At 65.3% G+C, this 14,258-nt stretch overlaps 2 protein-coding genes across 2 annotated transcripts in view; one reads left to right on the top strand and one right to left on the bottom strand.

Moving 5' to 3' along the window:
- Positions 1 to 1,508: 1,508 nt before the first annotated feature.
- Positions 1,509 to 7,218, bottom strand: DES (desmin). The gene is made up of 9 exons (XM_014954754.1): positions 6,562 to 7,218; positions 4,779 to 4,839; positions 4,493 to 4,588; positions 4,239 to 4,400; positions 4,021 to 4,146; positions 3,137 to 3,357; positions 2,954 to 3,003; positions 2,588 to 2,670; positions 1,509 to 2,463 (listed from the first exon to the last, which is right to left on the bottom strand). Exons 1-9 carry the CDS (start codon positions 7,113 to 7,115, stop codon positions 2,422 to 2,424), a joined length of 1,395 nt encoding a protein of 464 aa, XP_014810240.1. The 5' UTR covers positions 7,116 to 7,218; the 3' UTR covers positions 1,509 to 2,421.
- Positions 7,219 to 11,061: 3,843 nt separating this feature from the next.
- DNPEP (aspartyl aminopeptidase) overlaps positions 11,062 to 14,258 on the top strand; it is an 8,538-nt gene continuing 5,341 nt past the window's right edge. Inside the window, exon 1 of the mRNA XM_014954124.1 lies at positions 11,062 to 11,196. Coding sequence (XP_014809610.1) covers positions 11,062 to 11,196 — 135 coding nt within the window. The remainder of the gene's footprint in view (positions 11,197 to 14,258) is intronic.

Raw genomic sequence — 14,258 nt, 5'->3', positions numbered from 1 at the left:
CAGCGCCTTTCCATATTAGCAGCGGGGCTTGGGGGGGGGGGGACACAGGGGGACGGGCCCCAGCCTTCCTCCCCCCCCCCCTCCCCGCCTTCCCCTTCTCCGGCGGTGTCACCGGATCGGGACAGAGAGACCCTGGTGGCATGTGGAGGGAAAGGACACCGTCATGCTTCCTGCAACGCGAGACCCCGGGTAGGAGCCAGCCCCATGGGGCCCCTTTGCCCCATCCCCAGCACAGGGTGGGCAGCAGAGGGGGGAACCCCTGCTCACCCCAAACCCACCCCGCGAACACAGCAAACACAGCAAAACCTCATTTCTCTCTCTGAGCCCATGCCTCGCTGCCCTGGGCAGTGTGGGTCCCGGCCAACCCCCCCATTCAAACCCTCCTTGGAGCAGGAGCACCCCGCTGGGCAGGTTTGGGGAGCCCCACCAGAGCCCCCACATGCCAGGCTCCAGGCAGCGAGTGGCCAGGGACAGCCTGTGCCCCCCGCTGCCTCACCGCAGGGAAGGAGGTTTGGTCCCTCCCCAGGGAGGTCCTGGGGACCGTCCTCGATGTCACAGGGCCACCTGCTGGAGACAGCCCTTGAGGTCCGACACCCTCACACCCCCCCCGGCCCTGGATGGCCCGGCAGCCTAACCTGGGGTTTGCCACACTAGCCTCTCCATCAGGGACCCCCCGGCCCCGGCCCCACCGCTGGCAGCAGCACCTGCCTTTTCCCCAAAACACCCCCTCTGCCAAGCCCACTGCCCTCCCGGGGCTCTGCTGCCCGGCAGGGGGGTGCAGACCCTGCGGCGCCTCCTGGGGCAGAGCAACCCTGATTCTCTCTCCCCTGTGGGATGCTTGACCCTGGGTTCCCTTGTTGCATCCCCCATTGCTGGGGCCAAGGAACCGAAGCCAAGACCCCCCCGCTCCAACCATGGGGAGGGGGACATATGTGTTGAAGGGGAGAGGGCATAGGGGGTGTGGGTTGAGACTGGAGGTCTAGCCTGGGGTGGGGACAAGTGTGGGGTGGTGGGGCTGATGCCCACGGGGTGCTGGGGAGGAAGTAGATTTGGAATAAGGGGCCTCTGCTTCCAGGTGGCAATGCGGGGGACTTTGGGGAGATCCTGTGCAGGTGTGAGTCTGGGGCAGGGCTGGACAAGTGAGGGCAGAAAGGGGGTAGCTGTGGGGCTGAGAGCCATGGTGTGCGGCCCCGGCTGTATGGGGGTGACAGGGTATGGTCACCCAGAGCCCCTCCAAACCTGCTCAGGAATCAACTGCTGCAGCTCCCAGTGCCAGGAGGGCTCACCCACCCAGTGAAACTGGGAAACCCACCACCATGGGCAGCAAAACACTCTGGGGCATCTTCAGTGTGAGGGACACAGACACTTTTGGGGGACCCTGCAGCCCAGTGTAAAGACAGCTTAGGGGGTCACAGGCCCCCCATTCACCCTGGCCCAGCTCTGGGGGTCCGAGCGATGCCCCCCAAACGCCACCTCATCCCACCCCTGCCCCAGAGATGCACAGGGAGGAAGAGGTGATGCTCCGCTGTTTATTTCAGCCGCCTGAAGAGTCACGTAGACGTGGTGGGGTGGGGGTGCAGTGGGGCGAGGGGTGGGGGTGCCTGCCCTGGCCCCCGGGCCTCTCTCCAGCTCCTCTCCTTCTTTCCCCCCTCTCTCCCACTCACTCACTCCTCCTCTCTCCTGTGTCCACCTACGGGTACCCTCTCGGCTCACCGAGCCTGGCCCCACGCAGCCTCCTGCTGCTGGGGGTCCCCATGATGGGGGGTGGGGGGGCGGGCACTGCCCTTCTCTGCCCCACAGAGCTGCCTCTCGGGCTGGGGGGAGCGCCCCCGAACTGCGGGGGAATGCAGGCTGGGAGCACCCTGGCTCCAAGCCGGGCAGAGAGTGGGGGGCTTGGCCCAGATCCTGCTTTTCCCCATCCCTGGCACCGCTATACCATCCACCCGGAGAAATGCCAGCTCCGGGGAGGCCGGCGGTGCTGGGAATGGGGGGGGGACAGGTCCCTGCTCCTGCGGGACGAACCCCAAGCCCGTGCCCGGCACAGGGAAGGGGGCTGCGGAGGGATCCAGAACCCGCTGCTGGGACCGTCCGGCTCTCCAGGGAGCTGGCCCAGGCCACCACCTGCTCCCCCCAGCCCCTCCTGCCTGTCCCCTCCACCCCCCCTTGCTGCCCCCCCGGCCCGGGCCTGATCCTGTTGCTAGCGTTGCTGCTGCGAAGCTGCGAAAGCAGAGCGAGACTTTGGAAGCTGAAGGAGAGAGCCCAGGGGCTGCTGCGGGGGGCTCAGAGGGGGCCACGCAAAGGGAGACCCCTCAGGCAGTGCCGGGGGAGCGCCGGGGGGCGAAGTGGGGGGCAGGAGGGGGGTTTGGCGGCGGGACGGAGGCAGGGACGGAAGGTGCCGACGGGCTGCCGGGGCAGCCTCCTCTACAGCACTTCATGCTGCTGCTGGGTCGCCTCGCTCACCACCTACAAGGAGAGAAGCACCATGAGATACCATTCTGTGCTGGCACTGGACCCCTGAGCATGGGGATAGGTGCCTTCTCGGTCCCCTCTGCCTTCCCACTACCCCCCAGTGCCACCCTGCACCCACCTCGCCATCACGGGTTTCGATGGTTTTGATCATCACGGTCTTTTTGGTGTGCACCTCGGAGCCACGCTGCTCTGGGCTGGTCTCTGCGGGTGGGAAGACACAGGGGATGGGACCACAGGGATGTGTGACATGGGGACACAGCAATGGGGCTGGGGCCACTGGGGGGCTTCAGGAGCCCTGGATTAACCCCCACCTCAGCTCATGGTGACACCCAACCAAGTGTCCCTGCTCTAGGCGCTCATTGTAGCAACCATGGGTCCCTGACCTCCCAATCTGGTTGCAGCCCCCCAGGAGGGAAATTTACTCCCACACTAGGGACCCCCAGGGACTCGTCCCAGGCCCCCCTTCTCACAGGGTGATGCTCACCTCGGAAATTGAGTGCAGAGGCGAAGGTCTGGTGCATGGGGATGCTGATCCTGTGGGGACACGGAGGGGAGAGCTCAGCACCAGCCACCACCAGCCCTTGGGCAGCTGTTCATGGGGCAGGACCCCCAAAAAGCAGCTGACCCTGCTGGTCCCCCCACCTTGTCCTGCCCCCCTGATGCTCACCGGTTCTCCTCGCCCTCCAGCAGCTTGCGGTACGTGGCGATCTCCACATCCAGGGCCATCTTGACATTAAGCAGGTCCTGGTACTCCCGCAGGTGCCGGGCCATCTCGTCCTTCAGGTGCCGGATCTCCTCCTCCAGCCGGGCGATGGTGTCCTGGTACCCGCCGGCCTCCCCGGCGAAGCGCTCCTCCATCTCCCGCATCTGGCGCATCAGCGAGTCGTTCTAGGGGAACAAGGGGATTCAGCGAGGGGGGAGACCCGGAGGGGGCAGCTGGGGTGGGAGCTGGGTGCGCTGGGGGATCCTAGGGGAGAGCCAGGGACCTGGGGAGAGCCGTGGTCAGCTGATGTGGAGCTATGATGGGTGGCAGCCTCTGTCTGCCCAGTGCTGGGCAGCAGGGTCTGGCAGAGTCAAGGTGGGCAGGTGGTGGGCAACCTCTGCCAGGTGCCCAGGTCCCCCAGCAAAGCCATCCTACCACAGTGGGAGGACACGGAGAGAGGTGCAGGAGCAGTGGATGGCTGCCCGGGGGTGGCACCGCCACACTGGCAGCTGCTGGCTGGCTCCTCTGACCGTGGCCGTGCCAGAGCAGGACTGTTGTGCCTTGTTTGTTTGCAACCACCTTCCCAGCCTGCAACCAGACACCCCGAGCCCTGCGCCCGCCTGCCCGGAGCCTCCCGCTCTGGGGCACCTTTTGCAATCAGCGGCATGACCCCAGGCCTCTGCCAAAACACCTCGCGGAGCCAGCCCAGCCCACAGCCCAGATTCGGGGGACAATCCCCCCCAACGGCAGCAAGTCAGAGTGCTGGGAAGAGCCCCCCCACCCCAGAGATGTTCCAGAGGTCCCCTGCAGGAAAGCTGGGGGACACCCCCAGGCTGCCCATGGCTCACCGTGCCCTTGAGGGCATCGATCTCACAGGTGTAGGACTGGATCTGGTGCCGGTACTCCAGCATCTCCTGTTTCGCCTGCCGCAGCGCGTCGTTGTTCTTGTTGGCTGCCTGCGTCAGGTCAGACACCTGGGGAGAGACCAGGGTCAGCAAGCATGGCCACTGGGATGGCCCAGACCCACCACACCGGGGTCAGCCCGGAGCTCGCCGCCCCCCCGCACCTTGGACTTGTACCACTCCTCAGCCTCGGCGATGTTCTTGGCCGCGATGCTCTCGTACTGGGCGCGGATGTCCCGCAGAGCAGCCGTCAGGTCGGGCTTGGAGATGTCCATCTCCACCTGGATGTGCTGCTCCTGCAGCTGAGCCTGCAGCTCCCGGATTTCCTGAGGGGGGGACAAGGTGACACCTCAGGGCACCCGCTCCATCTCCCGGCCCCACAGGTGCCCAGGGGAAAGGGAGGCTGCCCCCAACCTACCTCTTCGTGCACCTTCTTGAGGAAGGCGATCTCCTCCTGCAGGGACTCGATGCGTCTTTCCAGGTCGATGCGTGCCAGAGTGGCTGCGTCCACGTCCTGGGGGGACACGGAGAGCAAGGGTGAGCAGTAGGGACACGGGAGGAGCATGGGGACCACGCATAGGGGCTGGAGGGTGCAAAGCTGTGCCCAGGGCCATGCCCCAATGCTGGGGCCGGGCTGCCAGGGGGGTGATGGGGTGGGAGGGGAGGTGGGGGTCCCACACCATGCTGGGACGATGGGTACTCACAGCTCTGAAAGCAGCCAAGTTGTTCTCAGCCTCCTCCTTCAGCTGGATCTCCTCTTGCAGCCTGTGGGCAGAGAGGGGAGGTCAGGGGTGCTGGGAGGGAGCCCCCATCCGCCGGCGGTGATGTCCCCCCCGAGCTGTCCCCGAACCCAGTGTGCCCAGCGGGAAGACGTCGGGTTGTCCTGCGTTCCCGGCGGGAGGGCTGGCAGGGGGCCAGGGGCTCTTCCTCCCATTCCCTATTATAGTCAACGCCGGAGAGAGCACAAAGGCATGAGGTCAGCTCGGTGCCACGGGCGCTGCCCCAGCCCTTATAGGGCAGAGTGGCCGGCAGCCGGAGGGGACAGAATGCTGGGTCCGGCACGGGGTGGCCCGAGGGATGCCCACCAGCTGAGCCGTCTCGGGGAGAGCAGGAGGACAGGCGGGTGTCACCGATGCTGTGGGACGGGACATGGAGGGGGAACCGCTGGGGTGTGAGCCCAAGGTCAGGGCTGGGGGGCCGGGCTGTGCCAGGGGAGGGGGGCAGTGCCGCAGGCTGCCGGTCAGGGGGAAGGCGTCGGGGAGGAGAAGGAGGTGCCTGGGTGGTGCTGGCACACGGGGTGGCAGGAACCTGACACCTGTTTGTTCTGGGCCCTGACATTCAGGGGTCCTCCATGCTGCTATCTCCCGCCTCCCAGCATCAGGGGCTCTGCCCCACCAGGACCCCAGCGCCGGCCATCTGGGGCAGAGTTTGGGGTTGGGGGATGGGAGGGGGGGCAGCAGGCTGTGTCACCCCCAGGAGATGGGGGCACTCGGCGTGCCCAGGGCACAGGGGCCAGGAGGGAAGGTACAGACCAGCATCAGAGCAAGCGGTTCCCCCCGAGCATCCGCCTCTGCTGCCAGGTTCCCCCACGCTGGTCAGTCTCCAGGGAGTCACTTAGCCCAGCCACCCTTGTGGCTTTTCCCCCCTGGCACCAGCCAGCCCCATGGCATCCTTGGGGGATCCCCGCTGCTCCTGGGGCACTGTGGACACCCACGGCAGTCCTGGAGCATCCCTGGCCTGCGGAAGTGCGGCCGCTTCCTCCCCTCCCTCCTTCACGTCCAGAGCTTGTGGAGCAACCCCCTCCCAACATCATCCTCCCCCTCGCTTCCGCCTGCCTGGCTGGCTCCGTCTGTCTGTCTGTCCCTCAGGTCTCAGCTCACCCATGGGCTTGCCAGCCCTCCCTGATGTGAGCAGGGATGGGGATCCCAGGGGGGACCACTCCAACACCCCAGCTCTGGAAGTGCTGTGGCATCACAGCTTGGTTGCCGCCCCACTGGAAGGGAGGGCATGGGGGACACTCCTGCCTGCCAGAGCCGTCCTACCCTCTGGGTGCTGCCTGGGTGCCTGGCAAGGGCTGGCAGTGGCCATCCGGAGTGCCCTGCTGAGATGGCTGGGCTGGGACCAGCTCTCCTACCCCACACAGTGGGGTCAGGATCCCAAGCACACCATGGGCCAGGTAGCACCCAGCACTGGAAGGTGCCCTTCTCTCTCCCACAACTCAGAGCCACCATACCAGGGCCTGGTACACTGCAAAGTGCCTTGCAGGTGGGGGCAGCCAGCAAGAGGTACAGCCATGGTGCTCTCCCACCCTGGGGGACGAGGCAAGGGGGACAGGCTAGCGGGGCCATGATGGGATATGACCATAGGGCACAAGGAGGGCAATGAGCACCCAAGGGGCTGCCAGGGTGAGCTCTGCCACCGCTCATCCCTAGGAATGGAGATGCACGGATGGATGCCCACAGGGACACACCAGGGCCCCCAACTCACCTCTGCTTGAGCTTCTGCAGGTCATCAAGCAGGTTGTCGCGCTCGACCTCAACACGAGCCCGCTGGCTAGTGAGCACGTCTATCTGGCGACGGAGCTCCCGCAGCTCCTCCTCGTACATCTCTGCCACGCGGGTGGGCTCCTTGCCCCGCAGGCGGTTCACCTCGGCCACCATCAGGGCATTCTGCTGCTCCAAGAAGCGCACCTTCTCGATGTAGTTGGCGAAGCGGTCATTGAGCTCCTGCAGCTCCACCTTCTCGTTGGTGCGGGTCTGGAGGAACTCCTGGTTCATGGCATCGGCCAGGCTGAAGTCCAGCAGCTCGCCGGCACCTTGGTAGGCGCTTTGGTAGGAGCGCAGGGGCGTCACGCGGGTGGTGCGGAAGCTGGACAGGCTGGGGACGGCCGAGGTGCGGGACACCTGGTAGACACGGGAGGTGACGGAGCTGCCGCTGCTGCCCTTGCCCCCGAAGGAGGCGCGGGAGAAGACCGGGGACCCCCCGCCGAAGGTGCGGCGGTAGGAAGAGACCCGCTGGCTGGAGGAGTAGGACTGGCTCATGGTGGCGGCAGTGGCGGCGGCGTGGGGCGGCGAGGCCGGAGCAGGGAGCAGGCGGCAGGGGACTGGCGAGCAGCTGGCGGCTCGGAGAGACTTCGGGAGGGGACCCGCGCCGCCGCTATTTGTATTCTGCTGACATCACCGCCCCTCCTGCTGCCAGGCAGCTGGGGGATGCTGCTGCGGGGGGGGGACGCCGACGGCCACCAGCCCCCGCCCACCACCCCTCACCTGCCCACGCCACAGATGATGACGATGCCCATGGGCCCCCCCGGGCACCCACAAACTCTGCCAAAGTATCAGGGTCCCCCCTGCCCCCCACTGTGTTGCCTCATCCCTGGGGGGGCGAGGGGAGGAAGGGTGGGCAGGCTGGTGGTGAGCCCCCCAGCACTGCCCAGACCCCCATCAGGGGCCCAGACAGACAGACGGCCTGGGGTGACGCTAGGGGGGGAAAGAAGGGGACTCAGCCCTTCACACCGTCACTTGAACCCCTTGAGCCAGACCCCACAGCCCCCACATTGGCCTTGAGCACCCCAAAATGCCCCTGATGATACCCTGGCCCACCCCACGGCAAGAGCACCAGGCTCAACTCTCCATGTGGGGCCGGAATCCAGCACCCCCACCCAGAGAGGGGACAAGTGAGGGCCCTGGGGAGGGGTTGATGTGGGGGGGATCCCTGTCCTGAGTGTGCTTGTGCTGCCCCACTGCCCAAACCCCCCCTTTCTGATATGGGGGGGCTGAGTACCAGCCCAGGGCTGGGCACTTTTGGGGTGCTGCTGAGTGACCCCGAGCAGGTGCTGGGTCTGAAGCGGGACCAGTGACGGTGACGTCACCCCCCAGGTCCTCACTCCGGCACATTCCCGAAGCAGCAGGCACCCAACCAAAATAGCCTCCCGAGCTCATACGCGTGGGACATACGTGGTATTTATAGCTGGGGGAGGCACCCCGTTAACCCTTCTTGTGCCAGGCGTGTGGGGACCATGACTGGACAGGGACCCTGCCCGGAGCAGCCCCAACCCCTCTCTGGTCCCTGTCACCTCGAGAGCAAGACAAGGTCCCAAGGTCATCCTGAAGCACTGCAGGCTCTGACTATCTGCTCAGCCTTCCTCTTGGCCTGACACCACTTTGGGGAGCTGAAAGCTCAGCCCAGCCCCCCAAATCTTCCCAGAATGGGGAACACCCCAGTTCACCCCAGTACCTCCACCATCGCTTCCCACCTTCCATGGGCCAGGGCAGGGACCCCTGGGGCAATCCACAAACCCATGCCAGATAGAGAGGACATCCTGAGGGAGGGGGGCTGTGCTGGCTGAACCCCTCGGGGGGTTGCCCCTTGCCTGGGCAGCACCCCCTCCTCCCCAGTCCCCCCAGCACACCTGGTTACCCCCAGCCCTGCCCAAGCCAGGCTGTTTTGGCTGACATCATCTGGCACAGCCCCAGCGCCTCTGTCCCTGGAGGCCCTGGTGGAGGGGACCGCCGTGCCACTGGGCACCGGGTGACTCAGCAGCAGGAGCAGCACTCAGCCCTGCCCGGCCCCACACCTCCTGGACCCCCAACCCTGTCTGCAAGGCAGATGCCAAACGAGGCCAGGGCTCGCTCATGGCAGCACTGGCATGGAAAATGCTTGGTCTTGGTGATTGCAGCATCCTCGACTGCCCCGGAGCCGGGAAGCACTCCTGCCTCCCACCTGGCTGCTCCCTGACACCTGAGGGGACAGCAAAGTTTTGAGCCCCACAGCCATGCAGGTGGGCAGAGGCTTGATGCCCCACATCCCTTCTTCCTCTCCAAATTCCCCATCCCTTGACCCTCTCCAGGCTGCCTAGTCACCGCGTAACGCAGCAGCTTCCCGGAGGGTGCACGCTGCCCGGCGGAGCCTGCCTTTAAAAGGGAAGGTATTTCCAGATGGGTTTGTTTCATCCCAGCGCAAGGAGGGGGAGGATGGAAGGAAGGGGGGGGTTGTGGGGTATGGAGGGGAGAAGATGGAAAAACAGACAGCATCCTTCCTCCTCCTGGCCCTGCTCCGAGAGCACCCTGCGCATCCCCGAGCCCTGCACGTGTGCCCTGCCTGCCCCACGAGTGCCAGCAGGGTGGCACGCCAGCCCTTGGCCTGGGTGCAGATGGGGCAGGGGGATGCCCACGCCAGCGCGGGGGACCCCAGGGGACTGGGCCAGCACAGTGCCAGCTCTGCTGGTCAGCCCTCCCTCCCGTGACCCCATCCTGCTGCCCTGCCATCTGGGGATGTGGGACCCCCAGGGGTGGTGTGTCCAGTAGTGCTTGGCACCCTGCCCTGGGGCTTCAGGCAGGGTGGTGCAAAGCCCACCCCAGGCCTGGAGATCCCTGATCTCCATCCCCATTCCACAGAGCAGGGGGGTACAGGGTCGGTGTGGCCCAGGGAGGGGAAACTCACTCTTGGGCACTGCTGCTCAAAGGGGAAGCAGCTCAGAGGGGTTAACCAGGAGCATCCTCCTCACCCCCTTCTAGGATAAACTGTCTGAAGTGGCCTTTCCTCAGTTGCCTTGACAGGTTTCCGGGATGGCTCCATGCAGGCAGGGGCCCCATGGCTGGCAGAGGGTGGACGGACGCCTCAGACTTTCCGCAGGCTCTTAGGAAAGCCCCGTCTGCACGCAGGACCTGGCGCATGAGGAGCTGGACACGGGGACCCTGCCAGAGTCCCATCCCGGGGACATGTCCCCAGGCACTCTACGCTAGATGAATCCCCAGGGGCTGTGAGAAGAGCAGAGCAACCATGCACGGGGAGACAGCGGGGGGGATGCTGCCTCCCCCCCTGCCCGGCCCCAGTCAGCCTCCCCGAGGCTCCATCCCAGGCCAGCCTGACCCAGACCAGCGGAGCCTGGGAAGCAGCCCCCAAGCTCCCACTGGGCCCTAGGATGAGGCTGCTGCCGGGAAGGCGTTGGGAGCTGGAATGTCAAACAACTCCCTCCGGTCGTGACATCTCCGTGAGTGAAGCCAGCTGCATCCCGCAGCCGCCCCTCCTCCCTGGCCCTCCCTCCCCGCTGCTCCCCCAGGATTTAAGCTGCCCGGGGACAGCCTCCCCAGGCTGCGGGCATCTTGGGGCTTGGAGCCGGGCAGGATGCGGGGACGGGGTACTGGCCTCTCCTCGGCCCCATACCCTGCCACCAGGGCCCTTGTGCCCCCCCCCCACGCCTGGCCCTGGCTCAGGGGTGAGCCGAGGGATGGGAATGAAGCAGACAGGCTGTCCATCCCCCTCCTTCCTGGCCCCTGGCCGTCTTCCTCCATCCCGCTCCTTTTACAGCCACGAGCCTCCCAGGCGCCTTTACCCTAAGAGGGAAGGACCGTGAGGTCCATTCCCCGGCGCTGACGGACCCAGGGCGCGTGCTATTGTCTAAATAGGAGATAGTTCTCCTTCTTTGCCTGGACCGTAGCCCAGGACGGCCCAATGGGGTCCCAGGAGCTGGTGGGTGCCCTGCAGGATGCAGCTCCCCCTCCAACCTGCTGCTCACCCCAACTGCCCCCATGCCTTTGCCCAACCCAGGGCTCAGGGCCGGCAGCGTGGGCGCACAACCTGTCTGGCTGCCCATGGTCCCCCCCACAACTGTGTCCCTGGGTGGTGGGGATGCTGGGGATGATGGCCTGTTTCTGAGTGGCACAGGGATGCTGAGGGTGTTTGGCTGCCCCTACGGCACGTGTGGATACTGGGGGTGTTCAACTATCCCTGAATTCAGGTCTATGTAAGTCCTTGGGGTAAGTTGCTGCTCCCATGGTCCATGAGGATGCAGGGGATGACCTGTGGCCCCCAGTGCCATGCAGTTGCTGGGGGAGACCAGCTACCTCCATGTCTATGCAGATGTTCGAGGCATATGCCTGCCCCCTTCATTATCTCCAGCTAGCCCTGTGATCCGGGGGGATGCTGGGGGTGTTCACCCATCCCTGCAGCCCAGGGCCAGGTTGGGGACATTCACCTGCCCCTGTGGCCATGGGGATCCCGGAGGTCCCCAGCTGCCTTCATGGTCCACGTGGACGTAGGGATGACTGGCCGCCCTCGTGGTCCATGAGGATGCTGGGGTGGCTGTCTTCCCTCCCGCAGGCCTCGATAGCATCACCCATGCCAGTGAGATGAGGTAGCGGTTACCCGCTGCATCACTGGCGGCTCATGTAAGGCATGGTGGCCATTCGCTCAGCCTCCAGCAATGCCCGGGCAGTGACTTCACTTTCCCATGCTCAGACACGTGGGCCGGGATTGGGGGGAGCTGTCTCCATGGGTGCCATCCCTGCACTCATCCTGGCAGGGCGGGCAGGGAGGGGGTCCAGGCAGAGGAACAAGGGGGCGGCACTTCCTTGGAGCTCTGGCTGTGTTTACAGGCTCTGTCCTGGGACGTTGTCTCCATTAACCCCTTCCAGCAGGGCTCAGCTCTGGCTGCCCATCCACAGAGCCACCCGCTGCCCCAGGGAACGCTTCCCAGAGCAAAGCCTGCATGGCACCTCACCCTGGGCTGCCAGGGGATGTGGGAGGGGGCACAGTGTCTGCTTCTGCCCCTGCCAGGCACCCCTGGGCACACACATGAGCCCAGCAGCGGGGTGAAAACACACCGAGAAGGAGCTGGTGCAGGTTCTGGGGGGCTGCCTTTGGCTCCCTGCTGCACCGAGGGGTCCGTGGGGCAGAGAGGGATGGGAACAGGAGCAGTGCCTTCCCAGCATGGCGGTGACAGGGTGGGGGGTGGCCGTGGCAGGTGCTGTGCAGCCCCCGGCATCCAGCCAGGGGTGAGTCAGAGCCCACCCAGAAATAGCCAGCGGGAGCTTTTTCTGGAAGACCCGCTGCTCCGGGAATAGCTGTGGCATGCCATGGCTCTGCCCTTTGCTCACTGGGCTGGCCAAGGGCCACACTCGGCACTGCCACTCACCCCCTGCTCTGGCCACCCCAGATCCAGGCACCCCCCACTCCAGCACCCACCCCACACACCCCCCGCCCCAGGACCCATCTGCCCCAGCCACCCACGTCCTGTGGGCACCCACCCGTCACCAGCTTGGGGGGGCCGTGGGCTCCAGGCACCCACGCTGCAAATGTCCCCAGATGTCCCCGAGGAATGGTCTGGGGACCACCAGGCAGCACCCGGCCCTGAGCTGGGTGCCTGCAGCAGCAGGGGGGTGATGCTGGTGGGAGGATCCGGGGGATGGCTGCCTAACAGCCACATCCCTTTGGTGGCAGGGACATCTCTGAGCCAAGGGGCTGGGTGCCTGCTCCCGGCTTGGACCCGTCCCAGTGGGGCGCTGGCCCTGTGTTTTGCTGTGGTGGCTGTGGTTGACATGGAGACCCTCCAGCTGTCTACTAGTGGGGTGCCAGGGGGTGGGGGGGCTCGTCCCCTTCTGAGGGGGGAGAGGCAGGTGCTGGGGGCTGGCAGCATAAATCCAGGGCTGTCATGAGCTCCCAGCACGGCAGGTCCTGGGGTCAGGGGCAGCAGAACCGCCAGTTTCCAGTCCCCAGGACACGGACGGAGTCTCCTGCTAACAGGGTGCCCACGCTGGTGACTCAGGAGGTGGTAATCCAGCTGGCACCGAGCACCTGAGTCCCAATGCACTGCTCACAGGCTGCCACGTCCCTCCTAAGACCACACACTCACCGTTGGGAAAACAGGATCCTGCTGGGAAATGATGCAGGAGCGCTGATGGAAACCCAAAACCCCACTGTCACACCCAGCCCATTCAGGGGACACAGCCAAGGGCAGGAGCCACCCTGATCTGTGCCAAGCCCAGGGATCCCATCCCCTAGATGTGCCCAGGCTCTTCCTCCACTGGGGTGGCAGGCAGCTGGGGTCTGCCCCCCACCATGCCAGCTCCCAGCACCCCTGTGCAGCACTGTCACTCAGGGACATTGGTCCCCAACGTGGCAGCAAGGGCTTGTGCCTTGTTTTCTGTGAAGGCTGGGCAGCGCCAAGGCAGGGGACCAGCAATGGTGGGGGGGAGGCTTACACCAGTGACTCACCCCAAAAACACCCAGCCCTTGGGAGAACATGTGTTCCCCTGAGCACTTGCACTCCCGGGCAGCTGCGGGTCAACCCCTGTTTAGGGGATGCCCCTACTGACCCAGCACCCAGAGTTGGGGCACCGCAGGGGACCATCCCTGGGGAGCCCATCCCTGCCCCTGGGTCCCCCCACAGCCCCTCCTGGCTGGTTTGCCTGGCCCTGGACCAGGGTGCTGAGTGTGGGGTGCAGGGTGTGGATTGCGGAGTGCAAGGTGCATGGTGTGGAGTGCATGGTTTGGGATGCAGGGGGTGATGTGCATAGTGTAGGGTACACGGTGTGGGGTGCAGGGGGTGGATTTGCAGGGTGCAGGGTGTAGGGTGTGGGGTGCAAGGTGTGGATTGTAGGGTGCAGGGTACGAGGTGCACAGTGTGGAGTGCATGGTTTGGGATGCAGGGTGTGAGGTGCATGGTGAGGGGTGCGGAGTGTGGGTTTGCAGGGTGCAGGGTGTGGGGTGCAGGGTGTGGGTTTAGATTAGATATTAGGAAGAAATTCTTTACAGTGAGGGTGGTGAGACACTGGAACATGTTGCCCAGAGAAGTTGTGGGTGCCCCATCCCTGGAGGTGTTCAAGGCCAGGCTGGATGGGGCTTTGAGCAACCTGCTCTAGTGGGAGGTGTCCCTGCCCAGGGCAGGGGGTTGGGACTCGGTGATCTCTAAGGTCCCTTCCAGCTCTAACCATCTATGATTCTATGACTGTGGGGTGCAAAGTACAGAGTGTGTACTGCGGGGTGCAGGGTGTGGGTTCCATGGCGTGGGGCGCATGGTTTGGGGGGCAGGTTGTGATTTGCATGATGCGGGGTGCAGGTGTGGGGTATGGGGTGGAGGTTGTGGAGTGCATGGTTTGGGATGCAGGGTAAGCAGGGTGTGGGGTACATGGTGTGGGGTGTGGGCTGCAGGGAGTGGGGTGCAGGGTGTGGATTTTCAGGGTGCGGGGTGCAGGGTGTAGGGTGTGGATTTTCAGGGTGCGGGGTGCAAGGTGTAGGGTGCGGGGGGGCAGGGTGTGGATTTGCAGGGTGCAGGGTGCATGGTGTGGGGTTCAGGGTGCGTTTTTGCAGGCTGCAGGGGTGCAGGGTGGGAGGCGCACGGTACAGGGTACACGGTGTGGATTTTCAGAGCGCGGGGGGTGTGTATTGTGGGGTGCAGGGTGCGCGGG

Source organism: Calidris pugnax, unplaced genomic scaffold, assembly GCF_001431845.1.
Source record: "Calidris pugnax isolate Ruff unplaced genomic scaffold, ASM143184v1 scaffold103, whole genome shotgun sequence".
NCBI classification, from domain to species: Eukaryota; Metazoa; Chordata; class Aves; order Charadriiformes; family Scolopacidae; genus Calidris; species Calidris pugnax.
Note: the sequence above shows the minus strand (reverse complement) of the source record. Positions and strands in the feature narration are given on the sequence as shown.

Coding starts and splice junctions, on each gene's coding strand:
- DES (XM_014954754.1), bottom strand. CDS start 7,115: ATGAGCCAGTCCTACTCCTCCAGCCAGCGGGTCTCTTCCTACCGCCGC. Junction 4,589..4,778: donor ACTTGGCTGCTTTCAGAGCT/GTGAGTACCCAT, acceptor GTGTCCCCCCAG/GACGTGGACGCAGCCACTCT. Junction 2,671..2,953: donor CTCTGCACTCAATTTCCGAG/GTGAGCATCACC, acceptor TCCCACCCGCAG/AGACCAGCCCAGAGCAGCGT.